The sequence below is a fragment of the Crotalus tigris genome, unplaced genomic scaffold, assembly GCF_016545835.1.
Source record: "Crotalus tigris isolate CLP2741 ecotype Arizona unplaced genomic scaffold, ASM1654583v1 scf7180000017631.5181431, whole genome shotgun sequence".
NCBI lineage: Eukaryota > Metazoa > Chordata > Lepidosauria > Squamata > Viperidae > Crotalus > Crotalus tigris.
The window spans coordinates 1,746,734-1,763,883 of NW_024096525.1; the positions used below are offsets into that span (position 1 = coordinate 1,746,734).

At 35.1% G+C, this 17,150-nt stretch overlaps 1 protein-coding gene across 8 annotated transcripts in view; it reads right to left on the minus strand.

Annotated features, from left to right (window-relative positions):
* CEP162 (centrosomal protein 162) overlaps nt 1-17,150 on the minus strand; it is a 45,265-nt gene that overhangs the window by 15,729 nt on the left and 12,386 nt on the right. For 7 of the 8 annotated variants that reach the window (XM_039334498.1, XM_039334500.1, XM_039334503.1 and 4 more), the window contains 14 exons: nt 16,744-16,826; nt 15,160-15,187; nt 14,030-14,149; nt 12,887-13,078; nt 9,470-9,551; nt 7,213-7,495; nt 6,302-6,557; nt 5,891-6,057; nt 4,372-4,596; nt 3,747-3,884; nt 2,910-3,022; nt 2,110-2,215; nt 1,304-1,430; nt 14-177 (listed from right to left, as the gene is read on the minus strand). In XM_039334498.1, the coding sequence (XP_039190432.1) occupies nt 14-177; nt 1,304-1,430; nt 2,110-2,215; nt 2,910-3,022; nt 3,747-3,884; nt 4,372-4,596; nt 5,891-6,057; nt 6,302-6,557; nt 7,213-7,495; nt 9,470-9,551; nt 12,887-13,078; nt 14,030-14,149; nt 15,160-15,187; nt 16,744-16,826 (2,084 nt within the window). The remainder of the gene's footprint in view (nt 1-13; nt 178-1,303; nt 1,431-2,109; nt 2,216-2,909; nt 3,023-3,746; nt 3,885-4,371; nt 4,597-5,890; nt 6,058-6,301; nt 6,558-7,212; nt 7,496-9,469; nt 9,552-12,886; nt 13,079-14,029; nt 14,150-15,159; nt 15,188-16,743; nt 16,827-17,150) is intronic. The other variant, XM_039334504.1, reaches the window with a different exon arrangement.

Consider the following 17,150-nt stretch of genomic DNA (forward strand, 5'->3'; position numbering starts at 1 on the left):
GTTTGATAATCACCTCTACTTTCAGCTTACTGATTTCTTCTTTTGCTCCTCTCAGGCGAGCTGCATCTTTATCCAAGAGCTCCTGATTTTCTGCATACCACTGGAGTCTTTTTTGCAAGCGATTAATTTCACCTTTATAGGACTCTTCCATAATTTTCATTTCATATGATTTCTCACCTAGGAGATAAAATGATTCGTGCTGAATCCTTTTAGAAGTATCGTTGTTATTTTTCTTTACTTTGGTTTTAAACTGTGGGCTAATTTTTGCATATAAAAACTTGGGTTTGTTTGTATCCCGCCTTTATTATGTTTACAAATAGCTCAAAGCGGCAAACATATCCAAACACAATCCAACACACCTTCCTCCCCCTATTTTCCCTACAACAACAACGCTGTGAGGTGGGTTGGGCTGAGAGAGAGTGATTGGCCCAAAATCATCCTGCTGGCTTTCATGGCTAAGACGGGACTTCCAAATTCAAGAGTGATATTCTTTGGGTTTCTTTTTTCCCTCATGAAAAGAAAGTAAAAGAGGTGTTTTGCAATGCATGGGACCTTCAAAGAACACCTTCTCCTCCAATCTTTAAAGCAGTTGCATTTTTCGCAAAGCTTTTTCTGAGGTGCCGTGTAAGCCTTACTAAAGAAGTGGCTGCTTTAATGTTTTGTTCACAACCAGCATTGTGCACAGCAATAGAATAACAGCATAATAGAGTTGGAAGGGGTCTTGGAGGTCTTCTAGTCCAACCCCCTGCTCAGGCAGGAAACCTTGTACCATTTCAGACAAATGGTTGTCCAATCTCTTCTTAAAAACCTCCAATATGGGAGCACCCACAATTTCTGGAGGCAAGTTGTTCCACTGATTAATTGTTCTAATTATCAGGAAAATTCTCCTTAGTTCTGGGTTGCTTCTCTGCTTGATTAGTTTCCATCCATTGCTTTTTTTTCTGCCTTAAGATGCTCTGGAGAATAGGTTGAGCCCCTCTTCTTTGTGGCAGCCCCTGAGATATTGGAACACTGTGATCATCTCACCTTTAGTGCTTTAAATGGAGCATTCTGGCTAGCAAAATGCCTCACATCAAAATGCCAAAGTCACTGCATCCTCTTGAAGACTCAGTGTGATTGTTCTCTACATATGCATATACATATATGCAAGGAAGACACTTAGGCTGGAACTGCACTATTTTTCAAAGATTCCTTGCACAAACACATTGAATATTAAACAGATGCAATATTTTCCATTTTGAAGAACACAACAAAACAGCAATCTTATTCACTGGGAAATAGTCTTCTTAAAACAGGATGTTACCTGAGGCAGAAACAATCTGAGCTCTTGCCAAATCTCGTTCTTTCTTCATTTGAGCCAAATCAACTTCAAGGGATTGTTTATCTTGCTTTAGATGCTTTCTCTCTTCAAGCAAATTGGCCTCTGTAGCCTTTGTTCCCCACCCACCCCAAGAAAGGGATATCAAAGAAAAGAGAAAGACAAAACATGTTATTAACCACTGAACCGAGCTTTCCACATGGTTGGGAATAATGGCAGATCTATTCAATATTTTCTTTATCAAGAAATCAGTCTGTCCAAATGCCCAGGTGGAATTGTCACTTTAAAATACATTTACAGCTGCCATTTCCACAAAATCAAGATAATGTAGTTCATGCAGTTTAGTTTTATGGCAGGAAACTAAAAAAAAAAAATCTGCAATTTCAGTTCATGATTATGACTATACTTCGTAAGAGTTACATGGAAAATAAAGTGAATCTCCTCAGCAATAAAATCTGTCAAGAATTGTCCAATTGTTAAGGGCATCAGCTTACATAGTTGGGTAAAGAAGGCTCCTGAAATTTGGGGGATAGTTGGAAAGATAATACACACTTTGAATGGAAAAGGATGATAATCTGGTCACAAAGGAACAGGAAAGTATTAATAGAAACTTTTCTGAGTTGATCTGTTAAATCAGAGTAATATATCTTATCAGTCCAATCTAGTGTTTGTTTAGAAAGAATATTAAAATAGATATGTTATAAAAATAAGTAACACATCTACATATTGATGATATGAACTTGCTGGTAATATTTTGAATATTAAAGCACAGAAATTGCAAAAAGGCCTACCTTGGCTGTTCGAAGTTCTGAAATCAAGTCTGTGAAATTCTGATTCTCAGATGGTTTATCATTCTGCACTCCATGTGATAAAACATTATTTTTTTCTAGCTTCTCCCTATTTTAAATTAAAAGATTACCACTTTTGTACAGTTTTATATTTAAGATAGAAAGTGTCTCTATTTTGGATATATCTGCAAATGAATCTAATTTTTATATGTATACACATACTCCATTGCTGACTTCTTAGTTTATTGCAAATGACAAGAATATCTCAGAATAATTTAGATGGAACTCTTTCAAAGCAGAACAGAGTTGTTGTTTTTAATTTCTATACTAGGATTTCTTGAATAACTTCCTTGTTGAAGCTATTCAATTTGAATAGCAAGAAGATGAGATTCAGAACTTTATATTAGGTGGCTGATTTACAAACTTAGTAAGAAATCTGTCCTGACCCAAACTACTTCTCTAAAATGGCTTTTTTTCTGCAAAACCTCTGTCAATATAATCCTACCCATTTTGTACAGTTTAGAAATGAGACAATATTTGAAAGGCAACTCTTACCTAACTATCACCCAATATTAGAATGTCTGATTAAACCACTGATTTTGGTGGGAATAGCCACACTGATTTGCTAGCTAAAAATCAATTAGACACAGCACAATTATAATCATGTTTATTTGGAAGTAAGTCCTACTCATGTTCAAAAGGAATTACATATCCAGATAAATGACGTGTTCCTTTATTTACTACAGAAATAATAATTTATGCAAACTTATTATAGATTTTGCCATATACTTAAATAAACTCACTGTAAAGCTGCTAATTGAGTCATCAAACGTTGATTCTCTTTAAACATAATTTCCTCATTTTTCTTGTTATTTAGCTGAAGCTCCTTAACTTGCTTATATAATCTTTCATTCTCCTGAATTAAAAAAGAACAATTATTTAGTTACTATGGGTTCATGTGAAAAGATGTGCACCAGTATCTGTAGTTTCTAATTTCCAGACCAATAGTAGTTTGTTATGTAAAATCAAAGTATTGTTGAGAGATTTCATCCAACATTCTCCCTGGCTCAGAAAATTTATATCACAAATCATGCAAGTAGAAACATACTAAGAATTTTCAAATTGAAAAAATTGAAATTTAGAACATTTAGATTTGACTTTGTTTGTACGCATACAAACAAAATGTAGATAGCTGCATGCAAAGTTATTTACTTCTTAAGAACCAAATTCATGTACCACCAGTGATTAATTTGAAGCATCAAAAATTAAGAGACATTAGAGAGCCAGCTAGCTCAGTATCTTAATATCCTACTGGCTCTCTAATGTCTCTTAATTTTTGATGCTTCAAATTAATCACTAAAATGCTAGATGCTTTGCCAAATTGATGATACTATTTCAGAATGTCTAATTTGTATGGAAAAAAGGTGATTATAAATCTAACAAATGCAAACAAATAAATACAAGTTAGGCTTCAAACTGAATTTTCTAAAAATAAGCTACTTACTTCAGATTCTTCAGCTTCTTTTCTGCCAAGATAACTACTAGTTGCACTGACTGATAAGTTCCAATGGGAAGTGCTGTCTAACACTTCTGGTAGGCAGGACAAAAAGCCCAGAGTCACAATATTAAATGATCTTTACCTGGTGGTATCCTTGGAGAAGAATCTCTTGATTCTGGATTTCTTTTTGGATTTCTTTCAACATTTCTTCATCGTTAAGATTTTTCTCCCGAATAGTTGACCACATTGTTCCTTTTTTAAGGTCTTTTATATTATTTAGCTATGAAGAAAATGCCTAAGCATTATTGCATCTTATAACAATGCTGAGAAAAAATAATTTTACGTGTAAGCTGAATACATATATAATTGAGAAACAGAATATAGGTATTATTATTCAAGTAAATAGTATTCATTTATTGAAATGTTAGTAACCTGAATAATCACATTTATATTCTGCTTTTCCTCCAAGTAACATGTATGGGATATGGGTTTATTGGATTTTATAAAGCTGCTCAGTATTTCTGTGATTATTAGGAACTGAGTAGTAGTTTTTTCTTGTTTAATAATAGACATTTCAATGCATAAAACTGGATCAGAGTAGAAAGACAATCTTGCATGACAACTGACTGAGTTGCATCTCCAAAAACAATGAGTAAAGGCAGGTAGTTTCATGGACATTTTAATCAAATGTAAGATAAATGTTGTTTTAATGGAATATACTAAAAAGTATGCTATTTATTAAGCAGCAAAAGAATGTAAGATGGCACCTGTGTTTGAAGAACATAATTTTCTTGGCTTAACTGGGAAAGTTCTTTATCTTGCTGCACTTTCCTTTCCAGAATTTTTGCCTCCATTTCCTTCTCTGTTTGCAGAGAGGTGGCTTTCAGACGCTCAATCAAAGTATTGGCTGCAGTCAATTCTTCCTCTGCTTCCTGCACTCTTTTTAGTAAATAAAGCTCTCTTTCATTATGAAATGAGGAAATTGGGGCTGCCTGATGATACACAGGAAATAAATACAATATGGAGTGCAGAATCAAATTCAAGTGCTAATTTTCTTTTTTCATATAAAAATTAAATGCTTAACGTTTTCCAAGCCTATTCCAGTATGCAAAATATTTCAACACTGTAGAGAGGAATTAAAACACTTCTGTTCATTAGGAAAATGCATCATTTTAGCACCAAAGCAAATTAATTCAAGTACATAAAATATACACAAATAAGTGCTATGCTTGAGGAAGCAGTTGACTGCATCCAAGTGTATTATAATTAAAATGAATAAGCACCAAGATGGAAAAACATGAACTGGTCTAAGCTCCCTGAAGCAAAGATGGGGAATCTGTATTCCTCCAGCTATTTGTACAACCCTCCCCCCCCCGAATTTTCAACAATAATCGTAATGGTTGAGGCTGCTGGGAATTGAAATTCAACATTTCCCAAAGCTGTCTTACAAAAATAAGGATATAAATGTGATAAACAATATTACTATAGATTGGGTTTAACATATCTCTTCCCCAGACAAGCCTCCTATGTTAGAAACCCAATCTATCCTGTTTGCAAGAAGGACCATGTACAAAGTGACACTTTCACAAAAGAGGCAGAGGAGGGGAAGGCTGGGATATTGCCAGTTCCCCCTCCTCCTCCTGTATCACCTCACATTCTGTCTCTGCACCCAAAATAAGGTATTGCGTAAACTGAGAGACTGCAGCTTGAGGAAAGTCAAAATTACCTCTCCCCCTTTCCTTCAATTTATGAGTTCTATTAATGGAATCCAATTCATAGATTATGAATTCAATAGTAGGTAGTTGTCTATGGTAGCACAAGAGTTATTTAAAACAAAAAGCCCCGCAAGTATATACTTTTTGTGCTACGGTTTGGGCTCAGTGTATATATGCATTTGCTAGATCAAATCAAATAAGGGAATGCCAAACTGGGTGTTCATTCTCCTTTCTCACATCTGAGAAGAGTATACAGGTCTCATTTAGCGACCGCCGTTGGGACCAGCAACTCAGTCTTTAAGCCGAGTGGACACTAAGTGAAATGGCAATGGTGCTTCCTGTCTTACTTCGGCTTTCTTTTGCTTTACAAAAAGTAAAACCTTGCTTTACGGTGAAGATTGTAAAAACGAAGATGGATAGCAAAGTTACTTCTTCCTCACTGTCGTAACTGCGAACGGTTGCTAAACGAGAACAAGCTGTACGTGAGTGACATTAAGAACACTTAGAACAAAGAACCTTCCTCTTATTCTACATTTTCATTTCTCCAGCATTCTCCTTTTAAAAAAAATACCTGTTGAAGAGCAGTGGTTGTATCACTTATCTTGTGATGCTGGATGTCATTTTCTTTAGGATCTGGTGGAAATTCACCTGAAGATGGTTGTCCAGGGTTAATAGAATCATTTCTTTTGGATGAGAGTGAAGGGGGTTTTGTCTGAATTACTTTAGTCACTGATGTGCCTTTGAAAGAAAAACAATCAATTATGCCTTGTTTTTTTTAAAAAATTGCAACAATGACTCTATAATTTTGATATAGATACCTTATATTTCTTGGAATCATTATTTTATGCCAAAAAGGTCTATTTTCATTACCTTTAATACGGTAGTTTCTTTAAATATACATTACATCACGTTATACCAATTTTAAATTATACACATACACACACATACACGTAATTTAAAATATATAGACACACTCACACACCTTTCTGTCTTGGTGGAGATTTGACTTTCAGAAGTGGATTTTTGTTGCTTTCCTTCAACGTCTTCTCATTAACTGTAGGGAGGTGCTTTAATGAAGAATTGGGTTTTCCATATCCAGAGCTTCTAATAGAACTATGTGATCCACCCAAATGTTTCTTTCTATGAATAATCATTGTGTTTTTACTATTCTTATACATTACTTGTTTATTTGGTACTAAATTTGGATTCTCTTTATTCCAAGTGTTGGGTTGATGCATCTACAAATGACACATACATGTATATTATTGACTAGTTTGGTTTCAGAATGTAAACTGAAGGCTTAATATTTAAAACAAAATTATGTAATCACCAAGTTATACTTCTATAGAATGGCAAGATTAACTTGTAAATCTAATTCTACCAAATACATTTTTACCAAAATTATATTAGCTTGATTGTATCCCAAGTAAACAACTCAAGCATCATATATAAAATCATGCAAACAAGTAGATACTCAGCTGCCTAAGCAGTAACCTAATCACCGTGGTCAACACGAGCGTCTTGAAAGTCATATTTCAGAATCCTAGAAATCAGCTGCTTCAAGAAAAGTGAGGAAAGTTGAAGATAAGTAGGAAATAGGGAGTAAAGGTTGGAGGAATAGGATCAAAGTTTCAACCAGCAAAGTATTAAACTCTGTTACTAAGCAGGATCATTTTGATTCCTTTCTGATGGCTTCTAATTGATTGGCAGGGACTTATTTTTTTAATTTTGTGATTATGAAATAAATTTGTCCTGCTGATGACTGGTTGCTGTTTTGAAAGGCTACCTTTCATTTAATGGCTTATTTTGGACTGGCTTTAGCTGTAGAAGAATAAAACTCTTTGATTTTCCTGCTTTTTAGTGCCTTAACTATGACAAGTAAAAGCTGCTCACCTGTCCAGATTTCCTCTCCTGATACAGTGTTGAACAATCTGACAGAGTGCTTAATTTCATAGCATCATGTTTAATTTTATCAGCCAATTTCTTCTTGATAACTTTCAGATGAGGACTATCTTTACTACTTTCATTTGCAACTTCTAAAACAGAAGTATCTTCTTGTTCGCCGTGGTGGTTTAAAAGACAGCCAATGTTTTGAGATTCCACTGAAGTATCATTAGGATGTTCTTTAGGTGTCTTCATTAATCCATCCGGGTGATCTTGTGTGACTTTCACAGGACTATGAGATGGAAGGGAAAGAAAACCATATATGAATAGGTCCTGTTGTTTCTATTAATAATAGCTTATAAAATTATGGACATTTGATACTGAATTGCACACTAGTTTTATATAATTGTGCAGTAAAACAATTACCTGATCCAGCAAGACAGGACTAAGTAATAATGGCACTATCAATAGATCACACTGCAGCAGATGTAAACAAGTATCTCATATTTGGCCAGGTAATGTTCTTTCCCATACACTCAAAAACTCCTTGACTATAAAAAGAAAACTGTACCCAATACAGCAATAATGAACCCTACTTATTTGTTTTACAGTTTTATATACTAGCATACAACAAAAGAGAAAAATTAAAATTAAAAAATATTCTCTGTCTCCTGCAGCGGATGCAAAAAAAATCAGTAAACTAAGTTGGCTGATCACCTTATGGAAGGCCAAAAGGATGAAGTATAATCGGATGTGGCTTTATGATTTCATGATTTATGATTTCATGGACATGCACTATTAAGATAATGTATTTTAGATAGGTTATTGTTGGCCCCATAAGCACCCCTTTGAAGCTCTATCAAGGTTTGCCTTCTGGGTATGGAGATTTTGCTTGGGGGGATTCTTTCCCATCATACCTTAAGTCATCTATTTTACAGGTAGTCTTTAACTTACAACCATTTGTTTACTGACTGTCCGAGGTTATAACGACACTAAAATAAGTGAGTTAGGACTGTTTTCACACTTATGACCATTGCAGTATCCCCGTGATCATGTGATCAAAATTCGGACCTGTGATGATTCCCCGGATGCGTCCCCAGATGCTCGTTCAGAGGAGAATGAGCTGGCAGGAAAGGGCTACAAGCCAGGAGCGGAGGGGCCGAGCACAGGGGAGACAGGAGAGACTCAACTGCAGTTGGGAAGCTGAGAGGCCTTGAGGGGAGAGGGCAAACAAATGCATCTGGTCAGTGGAGATGAAGAAGAACTACCTCCTTCTCCAGATCTGAGAGCATGTAGGGCTGAGAGGAGGCAGCAGAAAGAAGGTCAGCCAGGCCACTTGTGAGAAGATAGCCTCATCCCTCTTGATGAGCTGTACTAGGAAGCAGTTATTTAGCTCATCAAGGGGAGTGAAATGATGCTTGGAAGGTGTTCGTTTCTTGCCTTGAACTTTGGATTGTGTTTCTTCAGCTGTGGCCCTGCCTTTGCCCTGTGGATTTGCCTTTGGCTTGCCTTGGTCTTGGATCTTGCCTTTGCCTTGGGAACTTGCTTTTGCCTAGTGGACTGGACTTGCCTTTGCCTTGAGGACTAGTGTTGGCTTCATTTGAGCAGCCTGCGGAACTTATTGGGGTTGAGCTGGTGCTGGCCCAGGGAATTGCTGGGGAATACCAATTCAGGCTCAGAAGCCTTAACAAAGACTCCTTGCACCTGTGGTGTATGTATGTGAGAGAGAAAGCGCGCTCGAGAGAGAGAGAAAATGGGACAGCAGACTCTTGGCAACTGGCCTACATTTATGAGGGTTGCAGGGGTCATGTGACCACCTTTTGCAACTTCTAATAAGCAAAGTCAATGGGGAAGCCAAATTCATTTAACAACCGTGTTACTAAACAACTGCAATGATTCACTTCACAGCTGTGGCAAGAAAGGTTGGGGCAAAACCCACTTAACCATCTTGCTTAGCAATGGAAATTTGGGGCTTAATTGTGGTTGTAAATCAAGGACTACCTATACTTAGTTCTGCCAGCTACAGGACTGAGCAAACAGATACCATTTTAAGGTTGCAAGTTTTCAGCTTAAATTCTTCTCTCCAATTATTGATTAAATAGATGTTAGCAGCAAAGAAATATTTAAATCTTATGAATAATATACTCAAGGAGCAAATGATATCTTACTAACACTACAATAGTAATATCTTCATTTTAAAAAGAGTTAAAGAAAAAAACCCATGAACATTTCATTGGCTATGCCATGCATTTTCCAGAATGAATACCTAACAGGCTCCAGTTCAAATCCCCTGACAAAAGATGAATCTGCTCTGATAGGTTTCATCAGTTCTTCTATGGTGGGCAAATCTAGATAGAAGGAGAACAGCACACTTGTTATTACTTCTGTAGCAAAAGTATTTTCAAATAAAATTAGAAGAAAATTTCAGTTTTTGGTCAGAAATTACTAAAAGATTGGCATAAATTTAGTTTCAAATACTGGGAAAACCAAAGAGATCATTGTCGATTTCAGAAAAGGCAGGCACAACCACACTCCCCTGTGCATTAATGATTCACCTGTGGAGATGGTTACCAGCATCAAATTCCTGGGTGTGCAGCTAATGAGTAGGCTGGCTTGGTCGCTCAACAGCAAGACAATGGTGAAGCGGGCACAGCAGCGCCTGCATTTTCTGCATTGCATGAGAAAAGCACATCTTCCTTCCCCTGTCCTGACCACTTTCTACAGGGGGACGATCGAGAGCATCCTGTCATACAGCATTACAGTCTGGTTTGGAAGCATCACTGCTTCAGACAGGAAGGCGGTGCAGAGAGTGGTGAGGATGGCAGAAAAGATTATTGGCAGTTCCCTCCCGTCCATAGCACATAAGTGTAAGATTGTCTGGGACATTACACACCCTCTTCACAACTTGTTTTCCTTGTTACCTTCTGGGAGGAGGCTCTGTGGTATTCGAAGCAGAACATCCAGATTCAGTCAGTTTTGTTCCATACTGTATTAACCTTGTGAACTCTAAAGCTTCCTCCTTCCATTATGTATAGTATTCAAAATGGAAGTGATTAATATTTATATGTTGCTTATATGTAAGGGTGTAGGTCTACACATATGTTGTATATAGTATGTTTAAATGTGTGTTATGTATGTGTACACTTTGAGAGCAAGCAACTAAATTTCCTTTTTAATGTGTGCCATTGTGCCCACAGTAAAAAATAACAATAAAGGCTATCTATCTATCTATCTATCTATCTATCTATCTATCTATCTATCTATCTATCTATCTATCTATCTATCTATCTATCTATCTAATACCTGGTTATATTGGGACTGGTTTGTTTTGTCCATCTTATTACATTTTGCAGTGATTAATGCAGTGTATTAACCATTGATTTTGAACTGTTTTGAATAGCTATGATTTTACATTTTATTGTACATTTCTAGGAGACATTGGTTCTCTACACAGTAGGGACAGTAAACAAAACTAAAAACAAGCATTACTTTTAACTTTTCTTCTTTAAGATAATTTGTGATCTCCTAATTACAACAATTTTTATTTTTCTTATATACATAGTTTACTTCAATCTTTAATATATTTATTTTCTATAGCAGCCTTCCTATTCTTTACTATTTTGCAAACTAGGCATGAAACAGTGAGATCAAACTTCAGCCACAGAGTACATTGGGTGATTTAGAGCAATTGTTCCATCTATGCCCAAGCTTCCTCATAGTTGTGAGAATACTATTACAGCTTTCAAAAATGTCATCTTGTGCTCCTGGATGAAAGGAAGGATAAAAACTTAAAAATAATAACAAATTTGAGGCAATTCTCTAAAGTATGACTTTTTAGTGATTATTGAGAGTTGGTTAGTAAAGAATGCTACTGAATGGTATTAGACTGAAATTATATATTTAATTAACTATATGTTAGCTATAATATCATAATATCTTTTATTCGGGGTCTTATAGCAATAGCACTTATATACCGCTTCACAATGCTTTACAGCCCTCTCTAAGCTGTTTACAGAGTCAGCATATTTCTGGGTCCTTATTTTACCAACAATCTGGGTCCTCATTTTACCAATCTCGGAAGGATGGAAGGCTGAGTCAACCTTGAGCCACTCAGGATCGAACTCCTGGTGTGAGCAATGAGTTAGTCTGCAATACTGCTTTCTAACCACTGCGCCATGATGGCTCTTATAGTGGTATATCCTATTTTTGCTACAGTAACAACCTTGTTTGACAAAGACTGAGAGCTGAGAGACAATGACTGGTCACGAATCACACAGTGAGTTTCTGTACATCAGAGTCCAGGTTTCAACACCTCAACCATTATAGCTACATTAGCTCTATACTGTTAGCTCTATTTAAGAGATCAGCCAAATATATAAGTAACAGAAATTATTGGAATGCTAACACTGAATAACTGAGCAGTCATTGCTGCCACTGAGAGATCATAAATGCACTGGCTGACTAAGTAATTACTCATTTTCTTGGATGTCAAATAAATAAAATCCTGAAAGCTGAGGAAAGAACTCAGACAGTCTGATCAAGATAAGCAATAAAGATATAAAGTGTAGCTTTCAATATATTTCCTCGGATGCCTAGACTGTGCTTCTAACGCATTTCCATATGCTAGAATACAACACCAGTTATGCTGGTTTGCATAACAGTACACATCTATGTTCAACTGACTTCTAGACTGATGCTAATACAATCACAAAATACAAAAGGCGACTACTAAAGATAGAAAGGCACGAATGAACTGTCAGCATTAGTTTAGTTCTGTTTTTTAATTTCTTGAACTTTATGTATGTAGAGATTTAATTTTCTTACTAACAGACTAGTATATTTTACATCCTTTGATGTATTTCATTTTAAAAAAACTAAAGGAAAATATTTAGTTTTTTAAATCTCATGGTCAAATTTGTAAAATCTTTTGCAGACTACAAATAGAACATGTTTCTTCTTTGAGAAGTTTCAAGAAAGATTTCATGAGTTTCATTCCATGAAAAAAAAAAAAAACCACAATGGCTACAATATAAGAAAATGAATTACTCATCCTATTCACAGAGACCTTAAAACAGAGGTCCCCAATCCCTGGTCTGCGGACCAGCACTGGGCTGTGGCATGTCAGAAACTGGGCTGTGCAAACAAGTGTAGCCCCATCCATGGGATGCAGGCAGCACGCAAAATCACGCCCCCTCCAATCCAAAGAAAAACCTCTCCCCACAGAACTGGTCCCTGGTGCCTAAAAGGTTGGGGGCCTCTGCCTTAAAAGGCTGGGGAAACCCCATAATATTGGCCTTGGACATGAATAATGAAACTACACTCGCAGGAGTCCGAATCAACGACACAAATATCTTTTCCATCAAATTATTGCCTAACCTCCTTTCTAGAAAAATGATACTCTGATAGAAAAGAATCATGTAATTAGCTTCATTAGCACAATTTGGGAAATCAGCAACATAAATGCAGTCATGTGGGATCACAATTCACAGAGATGGGTTCTGCACTTTCTCTGGTGCAAACAATGATGTCACCAGAGATAAAGCAGAATAAGCAATAGCAATGGACATTTTAGTATTAACATGGAAGGAGCTACAGTATTTATATCTTCTTTGGAGGAGGACCGGGAACAGTCCAGTGATCGGAATGATAAATGCAAACAATATTGGGAAGTATCAGAATTTACCAGAATTAGTAATGGAAGTATTTTGAGGGCAGCTTTCTTTATTTTGTGAAGTGTCATTGACTAAGCAAACTTCGACTTCAATTTTTTCATCATGAACGTTCTGTTCATCTGTAGCTCCTAAAGACTGTTCAACATGACGGTAAGCTTGATGCAAAGCTTCAATGTCACTGTTGGTTTGCCCACTGGAAATACCTGAAAGGAGAAAAATTAAACAATTCCAGATGTAGTAGGCTGAAAATAAATATTCATGAGGAACAAATCAGTAAAATAACAGCACTAGTAACCTAGTATGACTTAAGCAAAATTCTAATGTCACACAGGGCCAAAGCTTGATCAGGCAACAGGACTTTTAACCCTTTGCAGGCACTCAATTCAGCTCAGGATTTTTCAGGCTCAGAGCAGATTTTATGAGTGAGCAAAGGGAAAGGGAAATGCCTCTGATTCTTTCCATTGTTAGGAGCTTATATATATATATATATAGATTATAAAGCATCTTCTGCTGAGATTCAAATACAAATGCATCTGGGAATGAGTTTCATCAAGTTCAACAGGATTATTTCCAATAAAAAAAAATTTAAGATTGAAATGTAATTATGTCAGATCATAACACCAGATCCTAACCAACCAGTAAATACTAATGTTAAAAAAATATTCATTACATCTGACATTACTGTAACTTAAATTCAGTAACTAGTAAGACCAAAGAACAGAAAAATAGCATTTTATGCTTTTTCTTGCATTTATCGTCATCTCAAAACTAGATTTGGCACAAGCACTTGTTGCTTGTATATACACTGAGAGCTTATGCACTGGAGACAAATTCCTTATGTGACCAATCACACTTGGCCAATAAAGAATTATATTGTATTCTATAGGGCTAGAGGTAGTCTATTTGATCATATGGAAAAAAACAGTGTCTAAGCTACAGTTGCATACTTTAAGACTGTTTGATTTTAAATATTGGATTTCCTGCCACTGAAATAAATGGGAAGTCAATGGGAAGTTTTGTTTTGCTTAGATGGATACTTACATGACCAAACAGTAATTTTAATGAACCAAGATAGAATGAGACAAACTGCTCCCGCCTCACATCCGTTTAAAGCATGATTAATAGAAGAAATAATTAACAAAAAGTAGCTTTACCTGTTCCAGTCATTTCTTCTACAGTAATTTCTTGAGCTGTATGTTGCTCTACCACAGCTGCATCTTGCTGTTCATTGGTTTTTGGAGTTTCTAAAACTGACTCCTGAGAATCCAGAAGAACTACAAAGGAAAAAGAATTATATCTTCTCTATATTAGTGAAGATGAAGAAAATGTAAAGGCAACCTTATGCTTAATCTGTAACATGCGCAACATGCAGTAAAGTTTAATATGTAGAAATACTAAAAATTGTTTAGATAAGAAACTTTTAAGATAACACAATAAATATTTAATAAATATATTAAATACAAAAGGCTTTAAATAAGAAAATGAAAAAGATAAAATTATGTATAAAACGATAAATAATTCACCATCAACTTATTTGCAAAAAAAAAATGTTAAATGGTTCTTGCTTATGCAACAATAGGATCTAATCATATGTCATGCTTGCAGGAGATGGTTGGGGAGAAGACTGCAATATCAAGTATTCTAACTAGGAAGAAAGCTGTGTCACTCAATGGGACTTCTTTTAACTAAGCATATATACAAAGGGACAGCATTTTTTCCCCGGTTTCTATTATGTTTTTCTTTGTAGAGAGACTAACGGCTTTTTTACTGAAGCTTGCCTCTAATATGTACTCGTAAATTGTTATTATTTTAAACTTTAAATTATTTCCAAAATTGAAAAATAAATGTTGATGTCAATTGTTCACTTACATTACCATTTTTATTTTTGACCAGTCTTTGAAAATGACTCCTAGACAAAGTTATTTGTGTAACGCTAATCTGTAAAACTTTTCTTTTTCCAGTTACAGTGACTGATATGAGTACTTTTGACATCAAAGTATTCCTGTAATCTTTTCTAATAAAATTCAGGATTAATAATAATAAATATTGCTTGCTTTTATTCATGGGGAAGCCAGCCCTATAATAAGCAGAATTAAAGGAAAATTATTTGCTTTTTCAGATATCCATAAAGCATTTCCGAAGTCAATTTTGCCAACATATTTACAACTGGCATTGAAACCAATTAAAAAAATATGGCCCCATTATGTTTGATTATTTATTTCCCAAATTCAAGAAAATCGAACTCATTTTATAATATATATTTCATATTATATGAATTCCGTACCTTTAGCCAGCATGCCTGTTCTTTCCTCCTAGAAAATAAAATTATATATATATATATATATATATATATATATATATATATATATATATATATATATATATAAAAATCTCATACATGGAAGAAATTATTTTGAATAAGAAATAGGAAACTTTCTTGAAGTAATTTACCATTTTACAACTTAAATGTTTTGATATACTATAAAACTAATATTTCACTTGCATAAAACGTAAGCAGCATCAAGTCAAAAGATATATACTACTGAAAATTGAAGTTATAATTCTGGGTATAGAAAATTAGCAAAATAAGTACTATTTTCAAAAAAAGTAAATTAAAATCTGAATAATACTTTAAGGAAATAATATTTGGAAGCATTTAATACATGTGCAAATCATTCCGATCACTGTGCCTTTCTCCTCAAAATGTATTGATTTCCAATAGCCAAATGATTAATACCCATGGTGGCACAGAGGATAGAATGCAGTATTGCAAGCAAATTCTGCCCATAGCCAGGAGTTTGATCCTGACTGGCTCAAGGTTGACAATTTACCAACCTTCTGAGGTTGGTAAATTGAGGACCCAGACTGTTGAGGGCAATATGCTGACATTTGTAACCACTCAGAGAATGCGGTAAAGCCCAATGGAGTGATATATGCGTAAGAGTAAATGCTACTGCTATTCCTTGAATGATTTTGGTGTAGAAAACTGATTAATCATTCAGTGCTTTTAATCTGGCCCTTTTACTGAACATAATGCTTCATCTATGCTGGAAATACACCTGAGTATACATGAAAATACAAACCAGAGAAGATGGTTATGAATACAAGAAAATTTAAATGGTAATATTTTATGCTCTTGGATTAGAATGTATTATTTATTCGCAATCCTATACATGCCTGTTTGTTCATTTTTTAGAAATTTTATAAATAAAGTTTAATGTTGTACAGATTGATAATACCATTATTATATCACTTAAATATTAGAATCCTGATTCAGCTTTTATTAAATCAGGAACATATGCCTTTGTAAATAATATTCCTGGCTCTACCATTATAGGGTCCTGAGATTTGCAAATCTGTTTTAAAAACATATTAAAAACACTATGTATATCTCAAGAGAATTATGTTTGGCATCAAGATCTTTAATCATATCATTACTGTAATGTGATTTTGGCATTGATGCTGAACTCTTATTGCTCTTTTATCCTTCCAATAGTTTTGCTTTATAGTGGTAATCTAACTTTTTATGATTTCAGAAGTATACATTTCTGAAGAGCTCTGAACATAATTAGATGCCAGCTATGAAATGTTATAAACAATATGTATCTTCAGGAGCAAAGCCAATAAATGCATTCAAAGTCAACTCTATGTCACATTTCTATCTTTGAACTGGGACATTTGGGATTTCAGGGCACGCTGTTCCACAACTGCTCACCTGGATGCTTATTCCACTGACCTTAGTGGTCCTTACATCTCAAAAGACAAGTACCGTAAATAACTAGCTAATCCCACAGTCAGATAAAACATTGAAACCACAAAATTTAGAATGCTTAAATAGGAAGTGATTATACTTATCACAAATGCTCACAGTAGCTTCAGACGTGACCACCTGTTCAGCTTTGTTGTCTTCATTACACTCTGAATTTTCCTCAAAATCCTCACTATAATCACCTGAACGTTTGGAGGAAAGTCTGTGTTTAGTTCTTCAAAACAAATAAGAGAAACAATGCAATTTTCCTTTCCAAGGATCTATTTGACTCTTTTATTGGATCAGATCAAACAGATGGGAAAACCTTACAGTTTAATGTTAAGTTACAGTTTAATGTTCTTCTCTCAGCAGGATAGTCAGCTATGTAAGTGTCCTTATACACTGAATAATGTTACAGGAGTAACAGGAACGTGCTGTTTCTCACTGAATTGTAAGAGTGCAAGCAAGCATTAAGACATGGTTTAAATTCTTTCTATTTAAAATGTGTCCAATTCTGAGTTAAACTA